Raw genomic sequence first — 14,566 nt, 5'->3', positions numbered from 1 at the left:
CACTTGACGCATGAGCATTGTGCGTGTGCTAACTTTATCTCATGCCGCACAGATAGACTACTACTGTATTTTTACCATTTTTCTTTCACCTCATATTTGGTCTCAAATGCTGATACTATGTGGGAATGCATAAAGGTAAGTTTTGATGACTTATTGAGTGCTAATGTGCACATTTGTCTCAAGTTAATTCATGCTAGCGCACTGCCTTTGACCACACATCAAACAGCGATGTATTCATCTCTCTGGAAAAACTCCAGGCTTGAACTGGTGGATGGTGGGTGGGCATTCATTTTGTGCTTTTAATTTGATGTTATTCATGTTTTAGTTTTACACAATACGTAATAAATACGATTAATTACATCGCTATAATGTACGAAAGCCCCCCATCCCCAACCCCCTGGTCCGCGGGACATTTGTTGGAACACAAGCCGGTCCGTGGATCAAAAACGGTAGACAAAGATCCATAGAGGACCAGTAGGTCCTTAAAACAGTAGAGCGCTCCTGTTGCACAGAGAACCTTTGACTAGTACTTCTGCTGTCAATCTTAAAAAAGAGCAGAACACGCCTGTCATGTAGAGGATTTTTGCAGTATGTCTTCAAATACAGCACATCATTCCTGTCATATAGAAGATTTTTTTACTGGCACATTTGCAGTCGGTCTAACAAAAGAGGGGAACACTCCTGTTATATGGCAGATCTTTTGGTAGCACTTTTGTGGTCCGTCTTAGAAAAGAGCAGAGCGCTCCTGTCTGATAGCGGATCTCTGTTTACCATTTCTGCAATCGGTCTTAAAAATCAGCAGAGCGCTCCTGTTATATAAAGGATCTTTGACGAGCACTTATGCGGTCGATCTTAACAAAAAGAGCAGAGCACTTTCGAGCATCTTTGACTAGCGTTGAAATACTGCTTAATACATTATATCAAAAAGTACGCATCGTGAAAATGTGGCCCATGGTGTGTGTAATATTAAATCCACCTTCCTTGTATTTTCAGCCCGACGCTCACACCGATACCGGCGCCATCATCACAACCAGCGGCGCGAGCGCCGAGGTCACAGGAGACACGGCGAGGGCCACAAGGCCCGAGAGGACGCACGCAGCTACAACTGAACCAAATAACATCACGCCTGCTAATGCCAAGGTGCTACTGTGGCGCAAGTTCACGCAAGAAAAACAACACACCACTTTCTCTTTTTCTGCTTCTAGCTGACATGGAGTTGATCTCGTTAATAACCGCACCAACTTTGGCTGTTTTGATGCTTGATTTTCACTTTTTTCTTTAACCAAGGTCCAATGCGAACACTAACGGCTACACTAGATCTCACGCTCCCTATAACCTTTCTGTACAGTGATCCCACCCCTCTCCAGTGGCGACAGTGTGCGCATGTAAGAGAGAAACTTTCTTTTTTGTTGTTTGTGTAATATGAAAAACACCCATGTAGTATTCTGTTTACAAAGCACACACACACACACACACACACACACACGCCATTGATGCAAGCTAGCCTTCAGTTGTCTTTTGTACATACGCTGCAGCACAGCTGATACATTTTCATCTAACTGATGTGCTTTTTTTCTAATATTTGCTCGCTTTTGTGTCATGTTCTATTTATTACTAGTGAAGATACGCTTATGTTTGGGTTTTTTCCCACTTCTTTTTTCTAACCCAAGTTCTGCATACAATCAGCCCGGAACATGAATCGGTCTCTTATCTGAGTGTTGTACATATTGTGGTGTTTACTGGATGATGTGGAATCAATAAATAGCTGGACCTTGTCCAGTCAGATAGAGCTCCTCAAGCACTCTCCGAGTGTCATTGACAGCTTGACCGATTGATAATGTGGGCAGGATTATTTCACTCCACTTCATTGTACCTAAATTGCTTCAAACTACTTCCAGTCATTCATTGCATGGCTATATTTACTAGAATGTGCCAAGTTTTGTTAGGTTTTTTTTTTTTTTGTCTTTGATATTCGAAGTCTTCTGCCTTTGTTGGTGTTCTTATGACTTTTTCGTCCCGCTGTTGTGTTTCATTCTTAATAAAGAGAAAATTGTACATCATTTACTACAGTATTGTGTCATCTATTGTGTTGTTATTGTCTAATTCGTACACGGGTGTTACTGTATGAGGAAACTCCTCATCAACATTTTAAGACCATTTGAAAAATTGCAGCAATTAAACATGCAACACCGAACGTAACACACACAAAAACGATGCATGACATGTCATGTGACTGCTTGTTGAGTGTCACAGTGCACTTCTATCCAGGGTTCACCTCTTATCAGTAATGCATGACATCATCAGGGGGTGAAAGTTCAAGTCCAGTCAAAGCAGTGTTAGTGTGTTAATGCTGAACCAGAGGGAACTAACCAGCTCACGGGTGGAGTGTGTGGTAATGTTATTCACCTTTTATTGTTCAGTATAAAAAGCTGATGAAACAGTTGGGATAATGAGTCGCTTACATCTCAGCACTGAATTAAAGCTATTCAGTTATTCAGATGCACTGTATGGAGACAAAGCAATCAACTGCTGGGTCATTTAAGATCTGCGAAGTGGATGTTTGCATGGGTCACCTGAAAGATGCGCTATCTGATCACAGTCCTAACCCCCGCCAAGGGCCTTCTTATCAGGGTCCAGCAGTCCATGCAGGGAGTGCTGCACAAGGTGACTCACTCACGAAAAAAAAAAAAAAAAAACATTTGCGGCTTTCCTCCAGGTTTCCATGAGACATTAGTCTTGACAAAGGGAGCACCTGCGGAGAACCCTTTAGGCTGCTCTTGGTGGTCTAGTTTGTCTTCTTCTCGCCATTGCTCTGTCCTCTGGGAACGGCTTTCATGAAATAAGAAGGATTGGTGTGGCAGCGCATTGCCAGCAGAGCCGGAATGACGGCAAGCAGCACATTGAGGGTGATAACCGACCCCAATTTGTCTGCTGGGACTCGGTATGTGAAGGAGGTGCGGGAGTGCAGAGATGCTCCAATGTGGCACCACTGGGCCTGGGGACAGGGTGGAGTAGCATTTAAGTGCTAAAAATAAACTGTAAATATCAATTGTTAATAACGGAACAAGCGGATATACCTGGGATGTGGCTCCGGCAAAGAAGAGAGACCAGTCCAGCATCCAGCTGCAGCCTGGTGTTCTTAGACCGTAGATGAGAACTATCAGCAGGGGCACAGCATAGAACAAATAGACCAGCATCTACAAGAATAATATAAAATGAATTCAACAACGAGACAAAGCCTGGAAACGCCATCATCAAATACCAAAACATGGGAGGCGTGGGTAAAAGTGTAATTTAAAGCTGTACTCACACTTCACAATCTGTTCAAAATAATCCACAAAGTCAAATAATAAAACATTGTACGCTGAGGTGATGGCACAAAAAGCCCAAAAGCTATGAATAAGACTAAAATGGTCTTAAAAAGGGTGGCAATCTCTGCCTCCACCAACACTGCAGCTCATCTTCCCCTTTGGCTTTGACATGATAGCGGGTCTGCGTGGACAACAATAGACAATGGCGGCTCTTCACCTCTTGTGCTCCAGAGACCCAAATATGTGTACACAAGCAATTAAAAAGTCCCGTAGCCGAGAAAGCAAAAAAAAAAAAACCCAAAGAAAAAGTTGCGTTTATCTGTTGTTACTCACCATGATCCTGGGGAAGCCGACTGGATCTTTGAGGTAAGGTTCATACTGATAAATGTAAGTGAAGCAGGAGTCTAGGGGACAGTCCAGCACCACCTGAAGGACACAGTTTCACAGGTAACCCATTATTCAGTCACACAAAGGTGGGGCAACGGAAACGTGGCTGCCGATTCATGCCTACGACCTCTCCTACCACCACCAAACATTCATTTACATTCATACATCAGTGTGGGCGGCACTGGAGGCAATAACTGTGACTAAGACGGGGGAAGAGAGGATCAAACCACCAACCCTCCGGTTTCTGGACGACCTGCTCTGCCACCTCAGCCACTGCCGCCCGTCTATGTACGTACTGTAAATGTAAAAATGTGCTTGTACTCACAAAGCCTCTAAAAAGAGAGAAGGCCACGATTCCGAGTAGCAACACTGCGAGCTGGAGGTCAATAGGTCGAGACAGGAGACCTTTCCTTTGCTCTGCTACAATCTAGTCAACACAATGAAAAAAGCTAGCAGTGATGTCATCATTGAACATCCGATGTGACATCATCAGTCATGTGTTATCTGTTATTATCAATGCATGGATTACAAATCATCACACCGGTACCGGGCCGTGGGTCATTTGATACCGGGCCGCACAGGAAAAAGAAAATTCCGTTATTTCATTATTTTTATGTTTTATTTTGAAATGTGGCCGGATTCTCTTGTTGTGGAATAATAAGAGGCACAACACAACTTGTATGCAGTTGAGGGAAAAGGGATACCCCGTTTATTCCGTTCACCCTTAAATAGACCCAGTGAACAATAACAATGACGTGGATTACCAAACCTCATCCTTCCTTGGCCCTGTTGGCAGGACATTTTGAAATCACATAACATCTGGAACATATCTTGTATAACTTCGGTCACGATGACCTCCCCCTCAGTCACGTAGGCCTGAGTTCAACTGTCTTTCACAGAACAAAAGGTACTCTGGAGTTCACAGGACAAGAATCATTTTACAATATATTCCCCCCTTTTGGGGGTCCCAAACCCCCAAAACAAATAATAATGTCTCTTAGACCCGTCATTTCACCGTCTTCATTTTCATTTTTCCGTTTTCATTTTCTGTTACATCCGTCTCACTTGATGCATGTCCATTGTGCGTGTGCTAACTTGCCGCACAGATAGACTACAGTACTTCTGTATTTTTACCATTTTTCTTTCACCTCATATTTGGTGTCAATGCTGATACTATGTGGGAATGCATAAAGGTAAGTTTTGATGACTTATTGAGTGCTAATGTGCACATTTGTCTCAAGTTAATTCATGCTAGCGTACTGCCTTTGACCACACACGTCAAACAGCCATGTAATCATCTCTCTGGAAAAACTTGGCTGGAACTTGAACTGGTGGATGGTGGGTTGGCATTCATTTTGTGCTTTTAATTTGATGTTATTCATGTCTTAGTTTTACACAATACATAATAAATAACATAAATTAGATCGCTATAATGTACGAACCCCCACCGGTCCGCGGGAGATTTGTGGGAACACAAGCCGGTCCGCGGGTCAAAAAAGGTTGGGGACCACTGCCGTAGAGGTCAATGCATGCCATCTATTCAAAAACACACAAACATGCTCGTTGCGGGCGTAGCGTCAATAAAAGGCATCAAAATGTTTTTCCTTTGAGAAAATTGGTAACCTGGTACATGTTAAGCACAAGATGTGAACAAACTACCAGCAATTGCTGAGCAATGGAGAAGTGGGAGGATTAAATCAAGTCTGCTTCTTCTTACTCCTTTTTGGACAAGTGTAACCATGTGATGATGGAACTTTGTGAAGCGCGTTCATAAAAAGGCATGACCATTACATTAACACATTAAAAGACTGTTTGCTTAAACAATCTACTACTTATCTGAACATACAGGAAGTAAGTATATCTGCTGTAGTATGTACAAGTATTGCCACATATTACAAGACTGCATCAGGGCTTCCATTGGGTGCAACTCCAGCGCATTTAAACTAAATGCGGCCCTGCAGTATGTGTATAATACTAATAATATTACCCGTTTATATTTACCTTGTCTGCTGTGATGATTGGCATCTCACTGGGCCTGCTAAAAAGGACGGAAGCTGCCCAAAAAGGTGCTAGAAAAAAGGGTGCGTTCCTCCAAAAAGCTGGACGAATATTAGATCCGTATTTACCTTTAAAAAAAAAAAAAAAAGAAGAAGGAAAATTATCGGAATAAATTTGCAGTAATGACAGGACAAATTGGACAAAGTCGGGCTGCTCAAACTTTTTGTGAGGACTGTGTTGTATTTTCTTTCCGATTTTTTTTAATGATATATTTAATTTGTTTTTAATTTGTATTATTTTGTATCATTTACTATTTATTTATTTTTCTTCTAAATCCAATCCATGGTAGGTCATGATATATTACCCAGTTTATGTGTTTTAATGCAGACATATTTGATGACATCATATTTCTTAGCAGCCTGACAGTTGTTTGATGACTCTGCTTCATTGTTCACCATTAACTATTGTTTTGTGTAGCGTTACCCCAGGTTGCAAGGATATGGTGGCAGGTTAGTTTCACAAAGACTTTAATTAACGAAAGACAAGCTCACACAGAGCGGCACGACACAAAAAAGTCAATGCAGACATGGAACTCTCCATGGGATGTGGAAAACAAGAAGAGGAACCAGCAAGCAAAGCACCAAAACACCAGGAAACAGTTTAACAGCAAACGGACGTGCAACACACAGGTCACCATGGTCCAAGGAAAACTAATAGACCGGCGACTAGCAGATGAATAGAACTAAAGAGAACCCTGATTACATATCAGACGGATGCGCTCCCAAGCTCCCTCTAACCCAGGGGTGTCCAAACTTTTTCCAGCGAGGGCCACATAGTGAAAAGTGAAAGGATGCGAGGGCCACTTTGATATTTTGTAAACCACCACATAGCGATATGCTAGGAAGCTACATGTAGCTCAAGAAAAAACTGCATTTCACTTTTGTAATATGGGTGAAATGCTACTAAAAATGACGTTTATTCCAAAATAATACAATTTTACGCTTTTAAAATTGCGACTTTTGTTCTTCATTCGATTATGTCTTTTTTTCTTAATATTTTGACTTTATTCCCATAAAATGACAGCTGTTTTTTTCCATTTCTGCTGGGTTTTTTTTCATTTCAGATTTCCGCTTGTCAATTTTCTTCTCGTAATTATAACTTTATATCTTTTAAAACAATCATGTATTTTTCCTTATTTCAACATTTTTACTAAAATGATCATTTTCCTAATTTTACAAGTTTATTCTCATAAAATTGCAATTACATTTTTTTTTCTCTTAGTATTTTGACTTTACTCAGGTCATATTTCTGCTGTTATTTTTTTTTTGTATAATTTTCCAAACATTTAATCTTTCTTCTTGTATATATTTTCTTCTCCTAATATTTTGACTTTATTCCTATGTTCAAAATTTTCCCCCAACCTAAGTTTCCAAAAATGACAACTTTATTCATTGTTTTTGTCTTTACAAAAAAATAAAAAATTCTTTAATATCTCAACGTCATGCTACTAAAATGACATTTTTCCTCATACTATTACTTTATTCTTGTGAAATGATGGCTTTTTTTCCTTGCTAGATTACAGCTCTTCTCTTAATATTTTGACGTTTGATTGATTTTCCCATTTTTGCTGCTGTTGTTGTTTTTTTTATAGTTTTAAATTACATTTTTAGACTGTGCTGTGGGCCGATAAAATCACAGCCGTGGGCCGCAAATTTTTTGACGGTCCTACTTTTTAAAAATTGCAAAAATACATAAAAACATCACAGTGGCCCTCAGTTTTTTATTTTCAGTCTGCGGCCCTCGGTGGAAAAAGTTTGGACACCCCTGTTCTAGACAATGAATATAAAACAACCAGTGTTTAATGACATTTTTAGAATATTTGGTGGGCCAATAAAAATGACCTACTGGCCGCAAATGGCTCCTGTGGTGCATTTTGCGCACCCTCGCTATGAAGATCAACTGTCATTAGTACAATCCCAGTATGCCGCACTCACCTACGACCACTCCAGGGATGTGAACAAGTTGATGGCTGATGGAGGATCCCGCCCACAGCACAGCTAGACTGCGGTAGGACTTCCTGCAAGAGCCAAAAGGTTAATACTTCATAAAACACAAGACAACACCACCAGACTGGTCACGTTTGGCGTTTGACAGCCACCGTTTACCCTGTGAACATGCGGTGAATGATGGTGAGGATAAGGACCAAGTGAACCACGCCTTCCCAGTATGACATCATCACAGCATAGGCAGTACTCAGATGAGGCTCACCCTGAGGAGATGGCAACATATGGTCAATTTGGACCGAAGTACTCCTGAAGGGAGTTTATCAAAGCTCACCATCTTGATGTAGAAGCCCATGAAGCCTGATATAAAGCCTTCCTGCTCCAGGGCATTCGTCAGACCCGCCAAGCAAGTGAAGGAAAACTCTGCAAACACTGGACAAGAGACACAACTTGAAAACAATACACATCTTTAATTTACCAATAAAATGTCGTGAAGTGGCTCTACCATAAAATAAAGGATCCACCGTCTGCTTATGTTGCACAGTGAGGAAGAGGAGAAGAAGAACAGTCCCCAGGACGACCGCTCCCGTTCCCAGGATGGCCAAAGGCCTGCAGGAGTAAATTGTTAGAAAAACACAAATAACGCTGCAAGTCACTCCAGTCTTTTTGTCAACTAGTAGCTGTAGGATTGTTATACGTCATTCTTCTTTGGAAAAAAATGTCTGACTTCATGTGAAAGTTGCGCTGAAGATTTTAATTCACTATTCATTTATCTATTCATTTATTTATTTACCAGTACTTTTCTTTAAGAATGAAAATACATTTAAAACATGCTGAACAAGTGATCTGATCATTAAGATGAAATGGAACTTTCCAATGGGGGGTTAAAATCAGTATACTGAATTTAAACATTGTAATTATAGCAACATAAATCATATTAAATAATAAACAAATAAATGTAATTAAAATCATATTTAAAATGTTTTTAAATTGTTGATTCTAACTTCACTGAAAATTTAAAAATTTTATTCAATTTATTACATTGTCCTGTCCAACTAAATGTATGTCCAGAATTAATTAATTAAATTTATTTTTTATAATTAATTATAATTAATATTTTTTTAAATATTTTTTTAATAATTTTTAATTTTTGATTTTTTTATTAATAATAATTATAATTTTATAATTCAATTTTATATAATCATATATAATATTTGATTATACACAATTCATTATAGATATGTTTTACAAAATAATTATATATTAATAATGTTTTGTTTGGACAGTTACAGCATTTTCGTTTAAAGTTTACAGCATTTGTCTTCTGACTCAATGGTCACATGACATTATCTAATGACACCTAATACAAGTATCACAAATTATACGCTCTTGATCAAAATTGTAAGACTCGTTGAGAAATTGCAAAAATGTACATTTTGCGTTTCTGTTGGAACGTAAGCAGGTTAAAAATGCAAAAAGCAGATATGGGAGTGTGACAAAAAACAATTTGCGTAAGCAATTTATTGCAAACAACCATTAAAGCGAAATACGCTGTTCATCAGCTGATCAAAAGTTTACGTCTACAGCCTTAAAAAGCTAAAATATTGGCAACAATGGACATCAGTTCCAGACAGTGGATGCCCTCCATGAAGCCATCTTCACCACCTGGAACAACATTCCCACTAGCCTCCTGGAAACACTGGCAGTTTTTCAGGTGATGAACAAGAATGATGCAGCTACTGAGTCCTTTTTTGAATACCGGTATTTTATTTCGATTTTAGGGGTAGTTTCTGTTTTTTTTTAGCTATGGTCTTAAACTTTTGATCAACTGATGAACAGTCTATATCACTTAATAAGCTCCTCACACTTGGCCTGTCACCCTCCCTCTGTAACTGGGTGTTTAACTTTCTCACAGGCAGGCCCCAGTCAGTCAGAGTCAACAATCGCACATCCAGCTCAAGAATTGTGAGCACTGGGACCCCACAGGGGTGTGTGCTGAGTCCGCTCCTCTACACGCTCTTCACCTACGATTGCGTGGCCTCCCAGAACAACACCAGCATCATTCAATTTGCGGACGACACTACAGTCATCGGACTGATCACTGGTGGTGTTGAAACATCATACAGAAGAGAGGTGGCGGACCTCATAGCTTGGTGTCGTGATAACAATCTCCTTCTCAATACAGACAAGACTAAAGAGATGATCATTGACCCAAGAACAAGGGAAAAGGAGCCGCATAGACCCCTGTTTATTGATGACACTGAGGTGGAGAGGGTGAAAACCTTCAAGTTCCTTGGCACACACATCAGCGAGGACCTCACCTGGTCTCACAACACCCAACAAATTATGAAGAAGTCCCAAAGGAGACTGTACTTCCTGAGAAGACTGAGGAAATTTGGCATGTCCACCACAATCCTGAGTTGCTTCTACAGATGCACTATGGAAAGTGTCCTTACCGCCTCCATCACTGTTTGGTACGGTAACTGTACAACACGTGATAGGAAGGCACTCCAGCGGGTGATCAAGACCTCACAGAACATTGTTGGGGCAGCCCTCCCCTCACTGCAAGACATTTATAAATCTAGAGTCCTACGCAGAACACACAACCTCATCAAGGACAGCACACATCCAAAACACTCATTATTCACACTCCTACCGTCAGGCAGACGCTACAGGAGCTGCAGCTTTTACCCACAGGCCATCAGGCTTCTCAACGAAGCACTCACACACGCCGCACGCAACACACGCACACACTCATAGCACTTTGTTTATTTATTTATTTATTTGTATTATTTATCTGTATTAATGTCTCTTCTGTTGTTGTTGCTTAATTTATTGGTATTTATGTTTATGTTTCTGATGTTCTTATTCTTTTTCTTGTGTTTTCTTTCTTTTCTTGGGAGAATGAACAGAATAAGAATTTCATTGCATAGTATAACTACCTGTTTTACTATGCATATGACAATAAAACTCTTGAATCTTGAATCTTAATGGCTGTTTGCAATACAGTGTTCCCTCGTTTATCGCGGTTCCCAAAATAGCCCGCGATAAGTGAAACCCACACAGTAGCCAACTTTATTTTTTAACATGTCTCACATTTCTCTCTTCTTCAAACACTCTCAAAGTTCAAACCTTCATTTGAATTTTAATGATCAACCTACAAGGTCGGACACAAGACATTTTTAAGTGACTCACACATATTTCACTCCTCTGACTGTGTCTCTTGGTCTTGGCGCCGCTGCGCTGAAGCGTTTTTGTATCCTTGTTCAAACATATTGTTGCTGTTGTCCTGTTTTCCTCGTCCTCCTCCTCAAACTGAAGATTAATTTATTCCCTAATGGCGTCCTACAGCCGCGTAACTTCTACCTTCCTTCAGCATGTCCAGAAGTCCAACCTTTTGTGCGCTGGTTGGCTTCCTGGGCCTTTTGGGTGCAGAACGTTTCGTCGACACTGTGAGTTTTGTTAAGGAGAAAACTTGCAAGCTGTTTGCTAGCGATGAACACAACAGGGGGCCGGGACAAAGGAGATTGATTGACAACGGTCTACGGCCAGGATGCAGAAGACAATGGGCGTTGTTACTTTACTTCCCCTGTCCAGTGATCTCCTAACCGTAGTACAGAGGCTGAGTCATAAGATGTCGTCGTCTTATTGCACAAACTTTATTGGCCTCAAAACAGACAGAGCACTGCGTGGCCGCACTGCAGGAGGTCCATACAGAAGTGGATAGTGATGTCCTGATCCGTTCTTCAGATCCGTTATGCAGGGAGCTTGCACACAGTGGCGGAGCTACTTGGTGGCTAATTTTGCCAATGGTCACTTTCCGGCCACCCCACTGGCCATTTAGACATTTCAGGTATCAACTGCCACCCCTATGTGAATAATGGTCTCACCTTGGCCACGCCAACGAAAAATTTCTGGCTCCGCCACTGCTCGCACGGGAAGTACATTTCTAACCGCTGGTTGTTTGTACTAGGGGTCGTCAATAAATTACTATTACACTGAAGCGAGTTTGTTAAAAAAAATGTCACATATTCTAAATGACACCACAAATTGATCTAGTATAACCATGTCAAATGATTAGTCCCACCCTGAAAGTATTTTGCACGCCCATTTTTTCTCATTTTTGACTTTTATTGGATCCTTTATTGGATTAAGAACCTGACTCACAGAAGTTTGTTGCAAAAGCCAAACAATATTGTTGTAAAAACAAAAAATCTCATCGGATCGGAAGCCAAAAAATGAGGATCGGGACAACCGTGCAATTTTTTTCAACTGGTCTTAAAATTTTGATCAGGAGTGTATATTCAGTATATAATTTTGATTGACATTTGTATTAATTTATGGTATTACGTTTAACAGTCAGTATGTTTATTATGGCACTTTCTGTTTGTAGTGACTATCATACTAGCGCGGGTTTCTAATATTTTGCCTCTAAAATGAAGAAGGGAACGCCCTCAGCACTTCTACACTTCTGAAAACCTCTCAAACCACTTTTAATCCACCTTTTGTAATGAATCGATTGCATACATTCCAATTTCAAACGTTCGCCTATAATAAAATAGTTGGCGTATGTTATCACTTTGAATGAAGCTACATCAAATTATCGTAGCACCCTGCAGATTCCTTTAAGCTCATAAACAAAACAGATTTACTCATGTGTTTAAATTGAGAGTGAAACCACTTCAGTGTGAACACACTTACTCCTGAAGAGCGGGGATGTTGTTCATGGCGTACAAAACAGCAGGCGCCTGCAGGGAGATGAGGAACACGCACACTTCCACAGGTAGCCTCATGGTCCACACTTCGGCGAGCCCTCCTGCTATTTGGAAGCACACAAAAAATCCAGACACAAATATATCTCCAGCTAAAGTCCTGCAGCGGTGAAGGGACACATGCTCCGTCCCACCGGTGTCCTGCCCAGTGGTGCAGATGATGATTTGATCAGTGATCAATCACGTCTCCACCTTTCCAGCTGGTGTCAAAGTCCAACTCTTTGGCTCAGTAGTGTCTCACACTTTAATGACGTGTATATAGACGAACGTATTGATTCATATAATACCTCCAAGATACCCCTTTTTATCTTAAAAGTGTTATTCTTTGTGTTTTCATTCATTTTTCAACTACATCCGACGATTAAATTGCACGAGGGCTTGTTGCACTAACGTGTATCTTTGCTTACACTGCCACCTAGTGGACGTAGCTACACATTTCAACATTTTACCTAATCCATTTTTTTTAGGCCTCGTTACCTTTAAATGTTATGAATGACAATATTAAAAACGACAACATATTAATAATAAATAAAATAAAATATTAAATTAAAATATATATAAAAAAATAAACAAAATCGTAATAATATTATACAAATATTGTGCATAATGTTTTATATTATACGTAATATTTTATGTTACATCTATTTTCTATGCAGCTTATCCTCATTAGGGTCGCGGGCATGCTGGAGCCTAGGCGGGGTACAATCGCAGGGCACATATAGACAAACAAACATTCACTCGCACGCTATGGACATTTTAGAGTCGCCAATCTTCCAGATCTTCCCGATCTCCTGACTGTGTGGCCAACATGCTAACCACTCGGCCACTGTGCGGCCATGTTTTAAGTTATAAATGTAGAATAATGATAATGTAGACATTTTTATGTTACTGCTAGCAGCCCTTTTACAGGCCTGGCTGTTTTGTGGATTTTTTTTGGGTGCAATTTTAGTGCTTTTTTTTCTTTACAGGTAGAAATGCTGGTAGAGGCAGAGCCTGGCCCTTTAAGAAGAATTGCATTGTGGAAAGTTGAGTGTTGTAATTCTGTGCTTTAGCACCAGGCTTCTGTGAATCTCTCAGTTAGTCACCAAAAACAATGTATTTGATGTTTAGGCCATTTATTGAAGCATACCGCATATAGAATGGATGGATGGGTGTTGATAGGTGTATTAAAACCTTTAAAATGATCGTTCAAAAATACACTTACTATGGATAGAAACTTCTTTCTATCTGCGATTAATTACAATTAATAATGAGTTAACTGTGGACAACATGTGATTAATCGTGATTAAATACTTTAGTTGATTGACAGCCCTAGTTATTTTATTTTACTTTATTTTGTTTAATTTTATTTTATCCATTTGTTTGCTTTCTATCGCTTATCCTGCCAGTCAATAAAGTACATCATTTATTTATTTTCCCTTATTCATTCCCGTCAGTCAATAAAGCAAAGATGTTTTATTTTTTATTAATATTTCACTTATAGATTTAGTTGTCAAGGTCCCTACATTTCCTTCCTTAAGGAGCCATCTGTCCTGTTTGGTACAAGATTAACATTTCCCTTGTCTGATGCATCTCCATTCTTGATTGGATTCCTAATCAGAGAACAAAGATTGTTTATTTTTCAAGCCGCTACAAAATAAAGTGTACTATAGATGAGACGAGGAATGAATTCATTATGTAACATCTTCTGGATAAACATTTCCAAAGCGGGCCCTCTTCTAATGCAACTTTATCTTCTGCAGCAAAGCTTCTGAAGAGGATTACACCCCACAGAAACTTAGTGTCCAGTGAGAGTGGAGAGGGGTGGGGTGTCGGAGTAGAAGAGAGGGGACAGACAAGCTCTGACCTGCATAGCACACACAATCACTATCCTTAAGCGTGTCCATTTGCCTCGAAAGCACCATGTTGCATCCTTTAATCATTGGTATCGTGACGGTGAACACCTCGCTAACCGTCGTCTACTGGACCTTCCTTCTGGGTGATGCCTACTTCAAGTGGCTGATGGAGCCAGAGGACAAGCCCAAGCAGGTGGTCACCCCGGCCTGAGGAGGCAGCATGGCATGCTGCCCACCTGCCACAGTGACTGCTGTTGTTT

At 40.2% G+C, this 14,566-nt stretch overlaps 2 protein-coding genes across 5 annotated transcripts in view; one reads left to right on the top strand and one right to left on the bottom strand.

Annotated features, from left to right (window-relative positions):
- Positions 1–2,063, top strand: part of LOC129177017 (neurocan core protein-like) — a 47,167-nt gene extending 45,104 nt beyond the window's left edge. For 3 of the 4 annotated variants that reach the window (XM_054767694.1, XM_054767693.1, XM_054767696.1), the window contains exon 20: positions 994–2,063. In XM_054767694.1, the coding sequence (XP_054623669.1) occupies positions 994–1,109 (116 nt within the window). In that variant the 3' untranslated portion in view covers positions 1,110–2,063. The remainder of the gene's footprint in view (positions 1–993) is intronic. The other variant, XM_054767695.1, reaches the window with a different exon arrangement.
- Positions 1,587–12,638, bottom strand: tm6sf2a (transmembrane 6 superfamily member 2a). Its single transcript, XM_054767698.1, has 10 exons — positions 12,401–12,638; positions 8,205–8,308; positions 8,034–8,131; positions 7,862–7,965; positions 7,691–7,773; positions 5,700–5,824; positions 4,024–4,125; positions 3,645–3,737; positions 3,078–3,197; positions 1,587–2,995 (listed from the first exon to the last, which is right to left on the bottom strand). Exons 1-10 carry the CDS (start codon positions 12,490–12,492, stop codon positions 2,786–2,788), a joined length of 1,131 nt encoding a protein of 376 aa, XP_054623673.1. The 5' UTR covers positions 12,493–12,638; the 3' UTR covers positions 1,587–2,785.
- Positions 12,639–14,566: the final 1,928 nt, after the last annotated feature.

This window comes from Dunckerocampus dactyliophorus, chromosome 2, assembly GCF_027744805.1.
Source record: "Dunckerocampus dactyliophorus isolate RoL2022-P2 chromosome 2, RoL_Ddac_1.1, whole genome shotgun sequence".
Lineage (NCBI taxonomy): Eukaryota > Metazoa > Chordata > Actinopteri > Syngnathiformes > Syngnathidae > Dunckerocampus > Dunckerocampus dactyliophorus.
This window is presented reverse-complemented; position numbering and strand designations above follow the sequence as displayed.